General features: G+C 39.8%; 1 protein-coding gene across 4 annotated transcripts in view; it reads left to right on the forward strand.

Annotated features, from left to right (window-relative positions):
• Window positions 1–13,545, forward strand: part of tbc1d22a (TBC1 domain family, member 22a) — a 373,403-nt gene that overhangs the window by 83,088 nt on the left and 276,770 nt on the right. Inside the window, exons 6-8 of one of the 4 annotated variants that reach the window (XM_080207367.1) lie at window positions 1,597–1,725; window positions 3,026–3,088; window positions 5,299–5,364. The exons of 1 other annotated variant lie outside the window; for it this stretch is intronic. In XM_080207367.1, the coding sequence (XP_080063493.1) occupies window positions 1,597–1,725; window positions 3,026–3,088; window positions 5,299–5,364 (258 nt within the window). The remainder of the gene's footprint in view (window positions 1–1,596; window positions 1,726–3,025; window positions 3,089–5,298; window positions 5,365–13,545) is intronic. 2 more of the 4 variants (XM_080207368.1, XM_080207369.1) reach the window with 2 other exon arrangements.

Consider the following 13,545-nt stretch of genomic DNA (forward strand, 5'->3'; position numbering starts at 1 on the left):
CAGGACAGTGGCAGAAGAGAGTATAATGGAGATTTGGTTTGGTGGACTCCGAGAAAGGAGGGATGTGGCACAGGCAGCTGCTCAAACTGTTTTGATTTTTGGACAAAGAAGTCCTTGAGTTCTTTAATGGTAGCGATGGAGGAGACAGAGAAAGGAGTTGAATAAGATGGTTTGCAATGGAGGAAAGAAGATGGAGGTTATCTTTGCATTCCAAGATGATTCTGGAATAGTGAAGCATTTTAGCAGGGAAGACCAGGACCCTGATACTGTTTTGAGGAAGCTTGATGAATTGCTGCAGTGCATCTCACACTGCTGCCACCATGTGTCAGTGGTTGAGAATGAAAACTATGGTTGATGGATGGGATGCCAATCAGATGAGCTGTTTTGGCTTGGATGGTGTTGAGTTTGAGTGATGTTGGAACTACAATGTAAAGTTGCTTTACGTTGTAATAACTTCTATGGCCTGACCAAGGCTGGTCGCCTCAACATTATTCTTAACATAATACCTTGGCTGTTGTCTTTCATATAAAGAAACATCCCAAGATGTAATGAAATGTCGCAAAGAGAGCGATTCGGAATCTCTGAACTGTGGTTGATAATCTGGCCATTAAGTAAGCCTTGGAAGATGGGGTGACAAATGGTGTAGCAGAAAGTTTCAGTGGAAAATTTGAATGAGGCAACTCCTAGTTTACAAGAATCAGTGAAGGCAAGGTATGTGTGGAATATTGGATTTGGAGGAACCAAGTTTTTGAGGGGAAGGTTCGGCTGGAGAAGGTGACATTAATTAGTTAGACCTTCCATTAGGAGAACAAGGGACGTTTGTTGACGATTGTTTTTACCTCTCTGCCTATGGGCGCTGATTGCTTCAATACTTGAGAAGTTGTGAAAGACCTTTATGTTGCTTGGGCTGATGAGTGACTTTTGTGTCACATCAGTTCTAGACAATGACCACCACCAACAAAATGACTATCTCCCTTTGGTAGTCAGTGGTATAATCAACACTGAATCTACTCTCTCTCCCTCTCTCTCTCTCCCTCTCTCTCCCTCTCTCTCTCTCTCTCTCCTTCCCCCCCCCACCCCTTGCCAGTGATGCCCTCGCCCCTTGAAAGAATTAAAACAAAACACAGGGCAAGGATTTGGAGGGACTTAGAGATAAATTTGATGTTTTGAAGGAAGGGAGCTCATGTTGATCAACGATGGGTGGGTGGCGATAGGGCTTTGATGGGGGAGCTAACTTGTCTGCAAGCAGAAAGATAGTAATGGAACTCAACAAAGACAGTTACCTGCAGCAATGTCACAGAATGGAGAAATATTTTGAATCCACCACGGTTAATGTGCAAGCTACCATTCTCCCTGTTTTGGGCAGGAGGCTGGAGAATACAAAGGACTGTTGTTTTGAAACTGAGCCAGTCTGTTTTATTTAAGGGGATCTTGTGAACTTTTAAGGTTAAAATGTCTTGATCTGTTGGTTCTCCTTTCATGCTTTCCAAATGTTCATATATTTGGAGCAAATTAATTTCTTGAACCTCAAAACAGTTAGATTGTGCAACCTGAAGTTCAGTTGATGTAAATGCACTTGTTCTGTTTTATTTCCAGGGTTACTTACCTGCCAATGCTGAAAGAAGAGAAAGCACACTACAGCGGAAACGAGCAGAGTACTTTGCTTTTATTGAACAATACTATGACTCTAGAAATGATGAACATCATCAAGACACATACAGACAGGTATTTGGACTGAAATCTTTCCTGTACTGGCTTTGTTGCATCCCTTCCTATTGAAATATGCACCTTGTGTGTGAAGTTGAAGTCTCCACTTTTTTCATCATAAGGCCTCTGGAGTTAAAAGTTCTTGCTGTGGCAGATGAATGTGCTAACTCATCAACAGCTTGCAATTATGCAATGCCTTCAACATAGGTAACACTGGTAAATTGGGAGCCAGTACTTGTCAGTGAGCCCAGTGATGATGGGGGAACGAGACTTGGTACAAGTTTGGATATAAGCAGCTGTGTTTCGGATGAGCTCAGGATGATGAATTGGGAGGCCAGCTACGATGGTATAAATAGACAGCCTTTGTGATTTAAGGGTATGGATTTGAAAGCTCAAGGCTAAGATTGTGAACAGTCTGCAGCAACCTGAGCTCTATTTTCATCCCTTCTGAGGCCCCAATCCCAACTTGGTAAAGTTGCCATTGTGTTTCCACTTGGTACTGATTTAAGATGTTTCGGGTGTACATTGATTGAAAAAACAACCACATAACTCTATGGCTATGGCACAGTCTGACTTTGGAATGAATTAAACCGAACATGGGAGGGATGCCTTCCAACTCTTCCTGTACCACTTGAGTTTTAGATCGTGCAGAATGTGGCTCAAGTTTCTGATGCAAACTAATGCTTGGTATAGTATCAATATGCCAGGCAAACACTTAGTAAGATACACACAACAGGCATGACAATGGGGTACGTTATATGATTGCAAAAATGGTATTAAAATGAACATTTAAATTGTTTTGGACTATCAAATCACTGGCAATTCAATAGGCCCATCATTAAATTCAGAATGTTATCATCTCTCAATCAGAATGTACTTACTCAGAATTTTAAATTTAAAATGGAGCTCCATTATTAGGACAAAGATGATGCATTTCTTGGTACTGGGCTTAACACTTCATTTTAACTGAAGGCAAACTGTAATCCATTTTCTTTATCTTGTGAAATATTATGAAGAGGAAAAGTAACTGCATTATTTTAAAAGGCTGCATTAAATTGAGAAAAACAATTTGCCCAGAATGCCCTGCAGGGCACAATTTGAAAGACGATGCCGTTTCTCTCTCTCAGTCTTGGTGGCAAACTTCAGCCAAAAAAAAAATTACAGAAATTTAAATATTTGCCTCATTTAATAGAGGAAGGACTTAGACTGTAAACTGGTGTTTAAAAGCATTGGTTTGTTATGGTTTTTGGGGTCAGAAAATGGAAAAATGTTTTAGACAACTTTTTCCTGAAACTTCATTGTTTTTCTAAACCATCAGATTGCCATAGATATACCTCGTATGACTCCTGAGAGTTTAATACTGCAACCAAAAGTAAAAGAGGTAAGAGCTTTGGGAATGAAGTAAAATACTATCTTTGCCCTGCCTCATCCACCAGTACCATAACTAAAGCTCCTGTGATTGGCTATATGGTTTGATTTTTGCAGAGCTGGGTTTCTCATTTGATCAGTTCCAATTGCTTAAAATCCTTCCTGTGTATTTTCTTGAAATTGTTTCAATCAGTATTATTTGTGATGCCTTGTGATTGTCATATCAACACCAATTACTTCTGTATTAATGATGAAACATGGTTTGAGAGTCATCCACAGAATTAGTACATGACTGAGTATTGGGGCTTGATTTTTTTTTTATACAGGGCTTTTTTACTCTCCGACAGCCATATGTGCCTGTAGAGGCTAAGCTATAGGTGAAAGGACAAGCACAAGAATCTATGCTTCTGCCAACACCAACTTATTTGTCAGTTAGGAAAATTGCCATTTATATTTGAATTTGCAACAGCCCCTTCCACTTTGTCAAAGTTGCAACATCTTGTGCCACCTCATGAGTCATTGATAATTTTGGATTGCTATAAATGTCTACAACTTGACAATTTCAATTAATGATGGACATTCCCATTGAACCAAGGGCAGAATCACAGTGCACTGGTGTGGTGTGAAGCTCAGACAAACCTTGCTGATGTTTTAGTTGTTTTCAGTGTTTTACATACATTCCTGTTCATAATCTCAGTTTGATGCTAATGGTTAGAATGCTATTTGGGGCCATGTTTGCTGACTAAACTTTTGTTGTATTGACTCTTAAATAAAAGTAGGAAGTGAGATAAAGATTGTGACTAGCTCCCTGTTATGAATTGTGAAGGAAAAGAGAGAATTTGGGAGCTGTTTTGAGAGGTAAATCTTATCTAGTGGAGATTATCTAGGTTTTGATTTTGTTGTATTGGCACTGCAGCCACTGAAAATGTAATGATGACCCTCAGCTGTAAAGCAGTAGGAAGCTGTAGTTAAGTTGTGTCCTAGTTGCCAAGGAATGGAGAAAGCAGTTCTGGGTTTCTGCAGCATTCCAGCTATCTGTTTTCTGCAGGTGGTTGGGTCTACACAATGTGTAGAAATTGGGAGATGATCTCTTGTGCTATCAGAGGACCCTTTAAGGGGAAGAGACAGCTCATGTCAAAGGTTGGTTGATTGATGATGCAAGAGTAGTTATCTTCAAGCTGATCTTGTCCTTTTGTCACTGGTGAGCAAAGATACCACTCCTGCAGCAGAACTCTCCTTTTTAATGCAGTTGACTCGTGACAAATGAATGGGTGGTAGCAAGTGAAAATTTAATGGTGTTTAATTAGGAAGTCAGTTTGCAAGCATAGCTTCTCAACTTGACTATTGCCCTCAATTCCAATAATTGATTTCAAGTGCTTCCTCCTATAGACATTTATCACTTAACTTCCCGTGCCGATACATGCACTCAGCACTTTTGTCTAAACTGACTCATCTTGGCAGTTGAATAATACTCGATGCTGAAGTTCAGTATTAGTGTCAATGTGAAGTTAGAGATTCCAGTCTTCAGAATGCAGCTATCGATCTGAGTTAGGCTAAACAAGGAAACGCTGAAAAAAGATTGCAAGTAAAACTGCCCAAAAACAGCTATTTTGCACTAAGACAGTCACATGCAAACATATGTTCTTAGGTTCTTATGTACATACATTGCTGTTATCCATTGATCTGGTGAAGTAACTTATCCTTAGAATTTTTTGAATTGCATAACAATCACCATGATTTTTGCTGATTAAGCTATAAACTTTTGAGACAAGATTAGAGGTCAGTTTGCAAACAAGAAGCTTATATAGGATCAAAGATTGCTTAAAAATTTGTGCAGTAAATAAACTGAAAATGTGGATGGTTCTTAAGAATGTTTCATCTCTTCTAGATTTCTGTAAAACTGGAATATGGAAATGATAGTAAAACTGAATTATCTTTGAAGTATTGATATTATTGATTCACCCAGCTCTGCAAATACAGCAGGCATGGACAAAGCTAGGATTCAGAGTTGCAAAGTTGGTTCTGTTGCTAAATGTATTCAAGGAGCACTTAACCTTGAATTGTGACTCTTCAATACATTGGGTATTCCTAAACAAATGGCACCGCACTCTGCAGCTGAGAAACTTGGCTTTGAGTCCCAGCTAAATGCTAGCAATCGCCTTGACTGGCTGCACCACCAGGAATAATTTCGCCTCTGCTACTGTTTTCTTTCTTTATTTACAGATTCATATTGATATTCCAAGAACTAATCCTCTTATTCCTCTCTTTCAACAAGCTTCTGTGCAAAAGGTGAGAGAACTAATAAATGATGGGCCAGCACTGCTTGAATGGTGTAACTAAAAACAAAACAGAAACGCTGATTTCAATGTATAATTCACTCAGTTTTAGCTGGATTATAAGAAGTTGATGCCTGCATGATAATTTGGCAATTATTGTTTACATGGAGTTCCATGGGGAAAGCTGAATCATGTTAACCTGCCATGTGCAGTTTCACCTTTGTTAGAGAATCAAGCAGATTTTCATGCACTTGTTCATGCGCTGCTGGTCTATCAAGCTGCCTGATGCACAATGTCAACTTAAATGAGCATTCTGTAATAAAGTTGCAAGAATCTTAATGCATCATTGTTTCTAACTACCACTTGACCTCGTTGAACGAAATGACCGAGTTTAAGCTAATGTTTTTGGCTTGCATCACACGACTAATTTGATACTGACATTCAGTAGTTTTGCAGTTGAAAGTAAATCAGTATCTGTTTTTACGCTTACTCTCTCACTTGTTTTTCTTTGAGTTTTCTTTCTATTGGCGGCTAATGATCATGTGAAGAAAATGTGCAGTGAGACGGTGGCGAAGCTGTTCTGTTGAAAATTTTCTTTTTTGTGGTGCTGCATCTGAAAGTTCTTTCAATCTGCGTTTTTACTGCAGCAGTAGGCTAATTAGAATGATTTCACTTGGAAATAAATCTGTATTCCAGTAACATTTCAGAGTTAACCTGAGCAGTGGTTCTAATTAATTGTCTTTCTGCACCGAACAAAGCTGAGGATTGAGGGAACTTGTCTCCCGATACTTTAATGAGACCAAGGAAAGATCCAAGTTGAAGTAATTGTGCATCTTTGTGTGAAGTTCATTTGGTATACTTGAAAATTTTTGGCTTGTTTTTGTACCACTTAAAAGTGCTATATTTGAAAAGGGATAACTTTTAACTGTTGTAATTTGCAACTGCTGAATGCTTGACCCTTTGTCATGATACTTGTATAATTGTTAATTTTTATCCACCACTTCCTTTGATGCCCTTGTCTGTCGGAAAACATGTATTCTCATCATCTGGATTAGTCCCATTACTGTAGATCCCATGTTTTTCTCACACCCAAAGGACACAGACTTAACAAAATCTGGCACATTTTAGCCATTTGTCAGATCTGACTGAAATGCTAGAAGTGCTTATTTTGTACTCATGCATGGAAGGAGAATGTTGCTGGTGAAGCCATTATTTATTGCCCATTCCTTAATTGCCATTAAGAAGGTGACGGTGAACTGCCACCTTGAACTGCTGCAGTTAACTTGGTGTTACACACCCACAGTTGGGTAGGATTTTGATCCAGTGACAATGAAGGAATGATAAAGGTTTCCAAATCAAGATGGTGTGTGACTTGGTGGTGGGCCACTATTGGGCTGCCTCCTTTTCTGCTAAGGCCGCCCACAGCTGTAGGATTGCCCCAGATAGGAAAGGTAATCCAGGGCATCATCTTTCATGAAATTCCTGACACTGGTCCTGGAAAACATTTCCTCCCAGATTTGTGTCCACTCTTTCTATAGCATTATCTGAGTCTTCCCAATTTCTGCCATGTTGAAATGTCCTTAAGCTAAATCACATCTGCCATCTCCTGTGATCTTTTCAAGATCTGCAAACTTATCTGATGCTTCTACAGTGCTTGTGCAAGAGAAGCCATAGATCAATTTGGCTAATATCTATCTGTTGTTGGGAAGTTGCTAGAGTCTGTAACAACTTCTCTGAATAACTAACTTGACCATTTTTGGCCAACCAAAGAAAGCCAGTATGGATTGTGATACGGTTCGTTATGTTTGATGAGTCTGATTGGTTTTTTATTTCAATAGGTGAATGAGATAGTGGACAGGGGAATGTCTATGCATTGTTATTTGTATGGACTTCCAGAAGAAGTGTTAGCTAAAACAGAATTGAATGTAAATTATTGACATAGTTATTTATTAACAACATAGAAGATGGAATAGAAAGCCCAAATGCAAATTTGTCAATGATACAAATACCTTAAGCAGTGTAGGTTGGAACATAAAGTTAGAAAGAGATATTAATACGTTAAGCAAATGGATTAGAGTGTATTTCAATGTGAGGTCATCCACTTCAGATGGGATAGATCAGAAAATTTTCTAAATGATAAGCTGGAAACACTGGTGATCCAAAGAGATGAGAGGTCTGTATGCATATACCATTAAAACACCATGAACTGGTATGGGAATTAACCAAAAATATGATTGGGATACTGATGTTTACGTAAAAGGTGAGAATACAGGGGGATAGAAACCATTCAGCCTTAGGTGGAACATACTTGGAGCACTGCATTCCATTCTGGCCAGCAGACTGTAAGAAGATTCATTTGGAAAGAAATAGATTTGAGTTTCTCAAAATGAGACACGGCTTTCTAGGGTTAAAGTACAAGAAAAGGTTCCTGAGAATTTAAAGCTTAAGGGATGATTTTGATCAATGGTTTCAAGCTTTAAGGGGAACAGATAGGGTAGATAGAAGCTGTTTCAGCTGGCTGGGTATCGAGGACTACGGAACAAAACTTTTGTGTCTTTAAAAAAAAACTCTTTTCTGAGGTCACTGATAGATAACTCCACACATTCTACTTCCATTTGTTGCTTCAGTGGCGCAGTGTTTGTTAAGCTCCAGGTGGCTAAAATTCACTGCTAGATCCTGCCTGAGATACTCCACAACATCGTTTTTGGGTAGTTGTTTTTCAAGTTGCTGAGCTTGAAGCCTTGATCCACTGTTGCACCAAGATTTTAGAAAGGGTGACTGAAAACATCCCATCACCTGGTGGTTGTGGATCAGAAATGGATATTACACTGCACCTTACCTGGATTGGGAGATGGGGGCAGTCAAGGGGAAGAGGAGGTTGATGAACGTTTGCAATAATAGGATGATTGTGGAGCGAGATTCCACTGTGGACAGCTAGGGGTGGAGCAGAAGCAACTTTTGAATCCACTTGAAAAGTCAGATCAAATAATTGAATAAACTAATATAATCACAACAATTCATTAAATTGACCATAAAATCAGGCCATTTAGCCCATATCTTTGGTGCAAGATACGTGATCTGGATTTTCTACAATAACCCCATTGCACTTTTTCTAAATTTCTATCATTCCACGTAACATCATTCTTTTAAATGATAGCATTGTATAAACAGAACATGAATTACAATTTCTTTCAGCCCCTACATCAGAAATCCCTCGTCAATGTTTATTCCTCTTGGCAATGATTTGATGTCTCTAAATTTATTGTGTATTGACGTATTGAGAGATTGTCTTCACTTCACACTTAACCTGTGCAGTTTATTTTTCTTATTACAATGCACAGACTGGCATTCTAATTACACAAAACGACTTTCAGGAAGATCAAGAGCTGTAATGAATAACAAATCACTGCTGACCACTAACTTGTTTTCTGGCTTCCCTCGTAACTGGTAACAGTTGTTAGCTTGGCTTGGGTACTACCCCTTTGCTTTTCAAAACTCACCCCACCCCTATAAAAATATCCCCCTCAACCCCACAGTTGTTGCAAATCAGCATCTCATCTCATCTCATCTCCCACCTCCCTTTTCTCCTTCAAATTCTTAAAACTATTGACTGTCGAATCCATGCCCAACTTTGTCAGAACTCTTGATTGGATAGATTCAAACAAATGAAAAACCCTAATCTAATCTTAAATGCCAAGCTTTGTGATTTGGAATAATATCCTATCTGTAAAGGTGACCATCGAGCTATTTGCTTACATTAAAAATCCAACAAGTTTACCAATGTCTTGGGAAGGAAAACTGATGCCCTCACCTGATCTGGTCTATTTGTTAAAATCATTTTTTTTGTCAGTGTGTTATGTAAGCAAGCAGTGATGGAGAGTGACAATTTTTGAATTGGAGATTCCAATATTTAAAACATTGTTTTGGCTGGTGCATTTCACTCTGCTAAGACACACTGGTGGGACTCAGTTGAAGGTTTTTCATAGGTCATTTAGTAATTCAAGGGTCAGTAGACATCAGTTAGACAGAGACTTAGTCAGGAGCAAGTGAAGCAGAAGGTGGCTGGTTCCGTTCATGTTAGCTTGAGAAGTTTGAAGCCCAGAGAAGCCCCAGTAGCTGTCACATTGCCCTGTATATTTGGGGCAGGGAAAACTCCACTGGGGGCTAAGACGATGGTTCAAGGCTACTGGCTCCATGTTGCTGGGCAGTTGGAGCAAAGGAACATCCTTGAGTACTGGTGTTCTCAATGGTTATAAAGCTGGAACTGTGTTGAATGTAACCTTGTGAATTGTGTGGGATGCAATCTCAGAAGAAGAGATTGAACAACTGGGAGGCAAACAGTCATTGAAGCAATCTGAATTGGAGAGCCTTTTAAGGGAAGTAGAGGCCAGATCTTAGAAAGAGAGAAGCTGAAATCCCTCATGAGGGAAAAACAGAGTTTGAAATTCTTTTTTGTCATGCTGTGGGGTGGGGAGGGGTCACAAAAAATTGTGGGCTCTATTTTAATTGTCTGCCATCTGATATGCAATTTTGTGCTGTACTCAACTGGAGTTTACCTATTAATTCATGTTTACCTCATGTTAATTCTGGATTAAAAAAAAAAATTATTGAGAGCTGTGCATTGCTGGCGAGGCCAGCATTTATGATCAGAGACAGGATTGCCTTAGGAATAAACAATCCCACTGAGAACATGTCTGCTTTCAGGAAAGCTATTGACACATACAGTAGTTCTGAGATGGTTAATCATCAGCTGCAGAGTATGGATGTGGTAACTGATGAGGCTTTGCACTCTGCTGAGGCCTTCCAAGTGGAGAAAAGGAAGAAATATTTACAGGAGGGCAAACAGAATGACCAAGCCCAGGGTACATCGTCATTGCTGTATCCAGTGCATTTTGCCATTGTAATGCTTCAGCTCAAATATGCCAACACTGGCGTCTCTGTCCTTGAGATCTACTATCCCATCTGCAACCTCCCTTTCTTCTCAAGTCCAAGACCATGTGTTGCCTCACAAATCCACACTCATTTTTTCACACTTTTATTTCAATCTCATCAAATATTCTATCCCATCATAATACTGAAATGGCTTTGGTGTGTGTTACACATGAGATCTGACATAATGGCAATGCAGTCAGCTATACCTAAATCCTTCTCAATCTGTCGTGAGCCTTAGACACAGCTGACCATATCTACATCTTCCAACACCTCTCCATCCATCATCACCCTGACAATGTCCTGACTGAATACTAGTACTCGAGAACTAACCACTGCAAATCAAGTTGTTCAAGATCTGCCACATCTTTGGCAGCTGCCCGACAAAGAAGGAAGTTGCCCAGGTGTTTAGTCTGCAAAAGAGCAGAACAAACACAGTCTGGCCATTATTGCACCATTATCCTCCTCCCAATCATCAGCAAAGTGATGGAGGGTGTCATTGAAAGTTCTGTCAAGCAACATTTACTCACCAGTAACCTACTCATTGCTCAGTTGGAATTCCACAATTTCAACTTTGCATTGCCTCAAACATGGATGGAAGGGCTCAATTCTAGAGGTGAAGTGAGGGGTAATACTATTGAGCATCAGAGGAGGTGATTCTGTCTTGCTGGAGCCATCCATTACCTGGTACTTGATGAGCATGATGTTATTAGCACTTAACACCCAAGTTTTGATGTTGTTCAGGTCTTGCTGCATGGAGGCAAAGATTTCTTCATTATAAGAAATTGCAGTGGAACTGAACACTTCGCACTCACATCCCTACTTGTGACCAAATGACGGAGGAAAGATCGTCTGAAAATCGTGAGCCTGAAAGTGTTGCTGTGAGGAACTCCTGTAATGATGCTGTGATGTGAGATGATGGACCATAGCTGCAAGAACCACAGCTGTTTTCCTTGGTGATGTGGTATAATTGCAGCCAATGGGGCTTTATCCTGATCAGTTTGACTTGTGCTCCTTGGTGCCACACTCAGTCGAATATGACCTTTGTGCGAAGGGCAATCACACTTCCCTCACCTCTGGACATAAGATTTTGTGCAATATTATGGCTTCATTTATTTATTAGTCACAAGTAAGGCTTATGTTAACACTGCAACAAAGTTACTGTGAAATTCCCCTAGTCGCCACAGTCCAGTACCTGTTCAGGTCAATGCACCTAATGGGCATGTCTTTGAGAATATGGGGGGAAACCAGAACACCTCGAGGAAACCTGGGGTCAACGTGCAGACTTCGCACAGACAGTGACCCAAGCTGGGAATCAAACCCGGGTCCCTGGCACTTTGAAGCACCAGTGCTAACCACTATGCTACCATATGAAGGCTATATTGAGGTTTGGGGTCTAGTAATCCTTGGGGAGTGCAAATTGAGCACTAGGGAGCAGGCTGTTGGTAAGTGCTGCATCAGGTGTTGGTGGGAACATAGGAGGAGGCAGAGATGGATCATTCAGTACTTTTGGCTAGAAACGATTGTAAACACTGAAATGTCCTCTCTTTTTGCACTCGCGTTCTGGCCTCTTGCCTTCCAGCACTCAGAATGGAAATATTTATGGAGTCTCCTCTTTGTTAATTTGCTTAATTGTCCATCATTATTCACAATTGGAATAGGCAGTATTGTGGAACATGGTCATGGAATCACTTGGCTCTGTTTGTAGAATGCCACATTCATTATTTAACATTGACATAATCTGTGTTTATAGCTTCACAAAGTTGACATCTCATTTTCAGGTATGCCTGGCACTGCTCTCTGCATACTCTTAGATTTATTATTCCACCAGGCGTGGTCATTGAGGTTGATGGTTTCGAGTTGTTCTCCTTTGTAGCCTTGACACCTCAGTACATCTGTAATGTCGCCGAGTTCAACAAATCCCCACTCTGCCATCAGAATTCTCTTTCCATGATCTTTGCTTCCCCATCGTTTGGCTCTGAACTCTGCAATTCCCTACTTCACATTTAAAATCTAACCGAGGAATTGTGTTTTTGATGACCCCCAGAATACCTTACTTGATTTGACAAAAATTTTACCCAGACATGACCTCCATGAAGTAAATTAGGATGTTTTTTGACAGGAGAGATACATTATAAATACAACAAGTTGCAAGTGCTGGAGGTAGATAGGCATTGCTATGCTCTTGTAGGTGCTTCCCTTTACTCATCTGATTCATGGACATGGAATCAGCTTGCACATGTATTCTAATGACACCCAGCCCTCTCCTGCCCTACCACCTGTCTTTCTCCTGTAACTGTATTGTCAGACTGATTGTCTGACATTCAGTCTTGGCTGAGGCACAATTCCCTCCAGCTAAATATTATTTCTCTGAAACTATTAATTATTTTAGACAAAGATGAACAGGGTAACATTTATTATTATTTCAGTTTCTATAATTATATTCACAGCGATATAATTCTGGAACACAGGAAACAATACAACACAATCCCTGGACTAAATATTTTCTTCTGTCTCAAACTAGTTGGCACAGACTTAAATGATTGTTCAGGTGTAAGAAGAAATGCTCTGGTCTTGCTTTGAGGAAGAGCAAAGGGGCCCTTCCAGCTTGAGCCAATTTGTGTTTTTCAATCAAATACACCAGAACTGATGATTCGTCTCACTGCTGTTTTCTCAAACTTGTTTAAAAATTGCTTTCCATGTTTGCCAACGTAACAAAACTTCTAAAATGAATTCATTTGCTGTGAGGCACTTTGGGACCTCCTTAAAAAGTGCCCTTGTTAAAGCAAGTGTTTTGATGGGAACTGCCATATCAGCCTCCCAGACTTGGTTCCTTTATTTTTTTATTTGCGAGGCAAGATGCCAAAATTCGATTTCTGACTCTATCTTAGCTCTCTTTGCTCACTGATTGACCAGTAGGGTTATTGATTAAGCTGACTACTGCCTCACCCCTCATTACAATCCAGTAGTTCTATCTCATGCGAACGTGCCAATGTTGCAGAGGAAACTTGTAAACATGACAAATTTTACTTTTTTCTTTCTTTTTTAAACCATTTCCTTGGTAAATTTATCTTAGAAATTTATTTGAAATAGTTTTTATTGCTTTGGATCCATTTTACATGTAAAATTCTCGGCCAGCTGGAACTTACCTGATTGACTCCCATTGTAAAGTATGTTTATTGTTTGTGGTTTTACTGTTCATGAGCTTTCATGGGAATGTAACCCCTGTGAATGACAGGACTTTATGGTTTAACTAATGTATTAT

The sequence above is a fragment of the Carcharhinus amblyrhynchos genome, chromosome 19, assembly GCF_965287045.1.
Source record: "Carcharhinus amblyrhynchos chromosome 19, sCarAmb.v2.hapA, whole genome shotgun sequence".
NCBI lineage: Eukaryota > Metazoa > Chordata > Chondrichthyes > Carcharhiniformes > Carcharhinidae > Carcharhinus > Carcharhinus amblyrhynchos.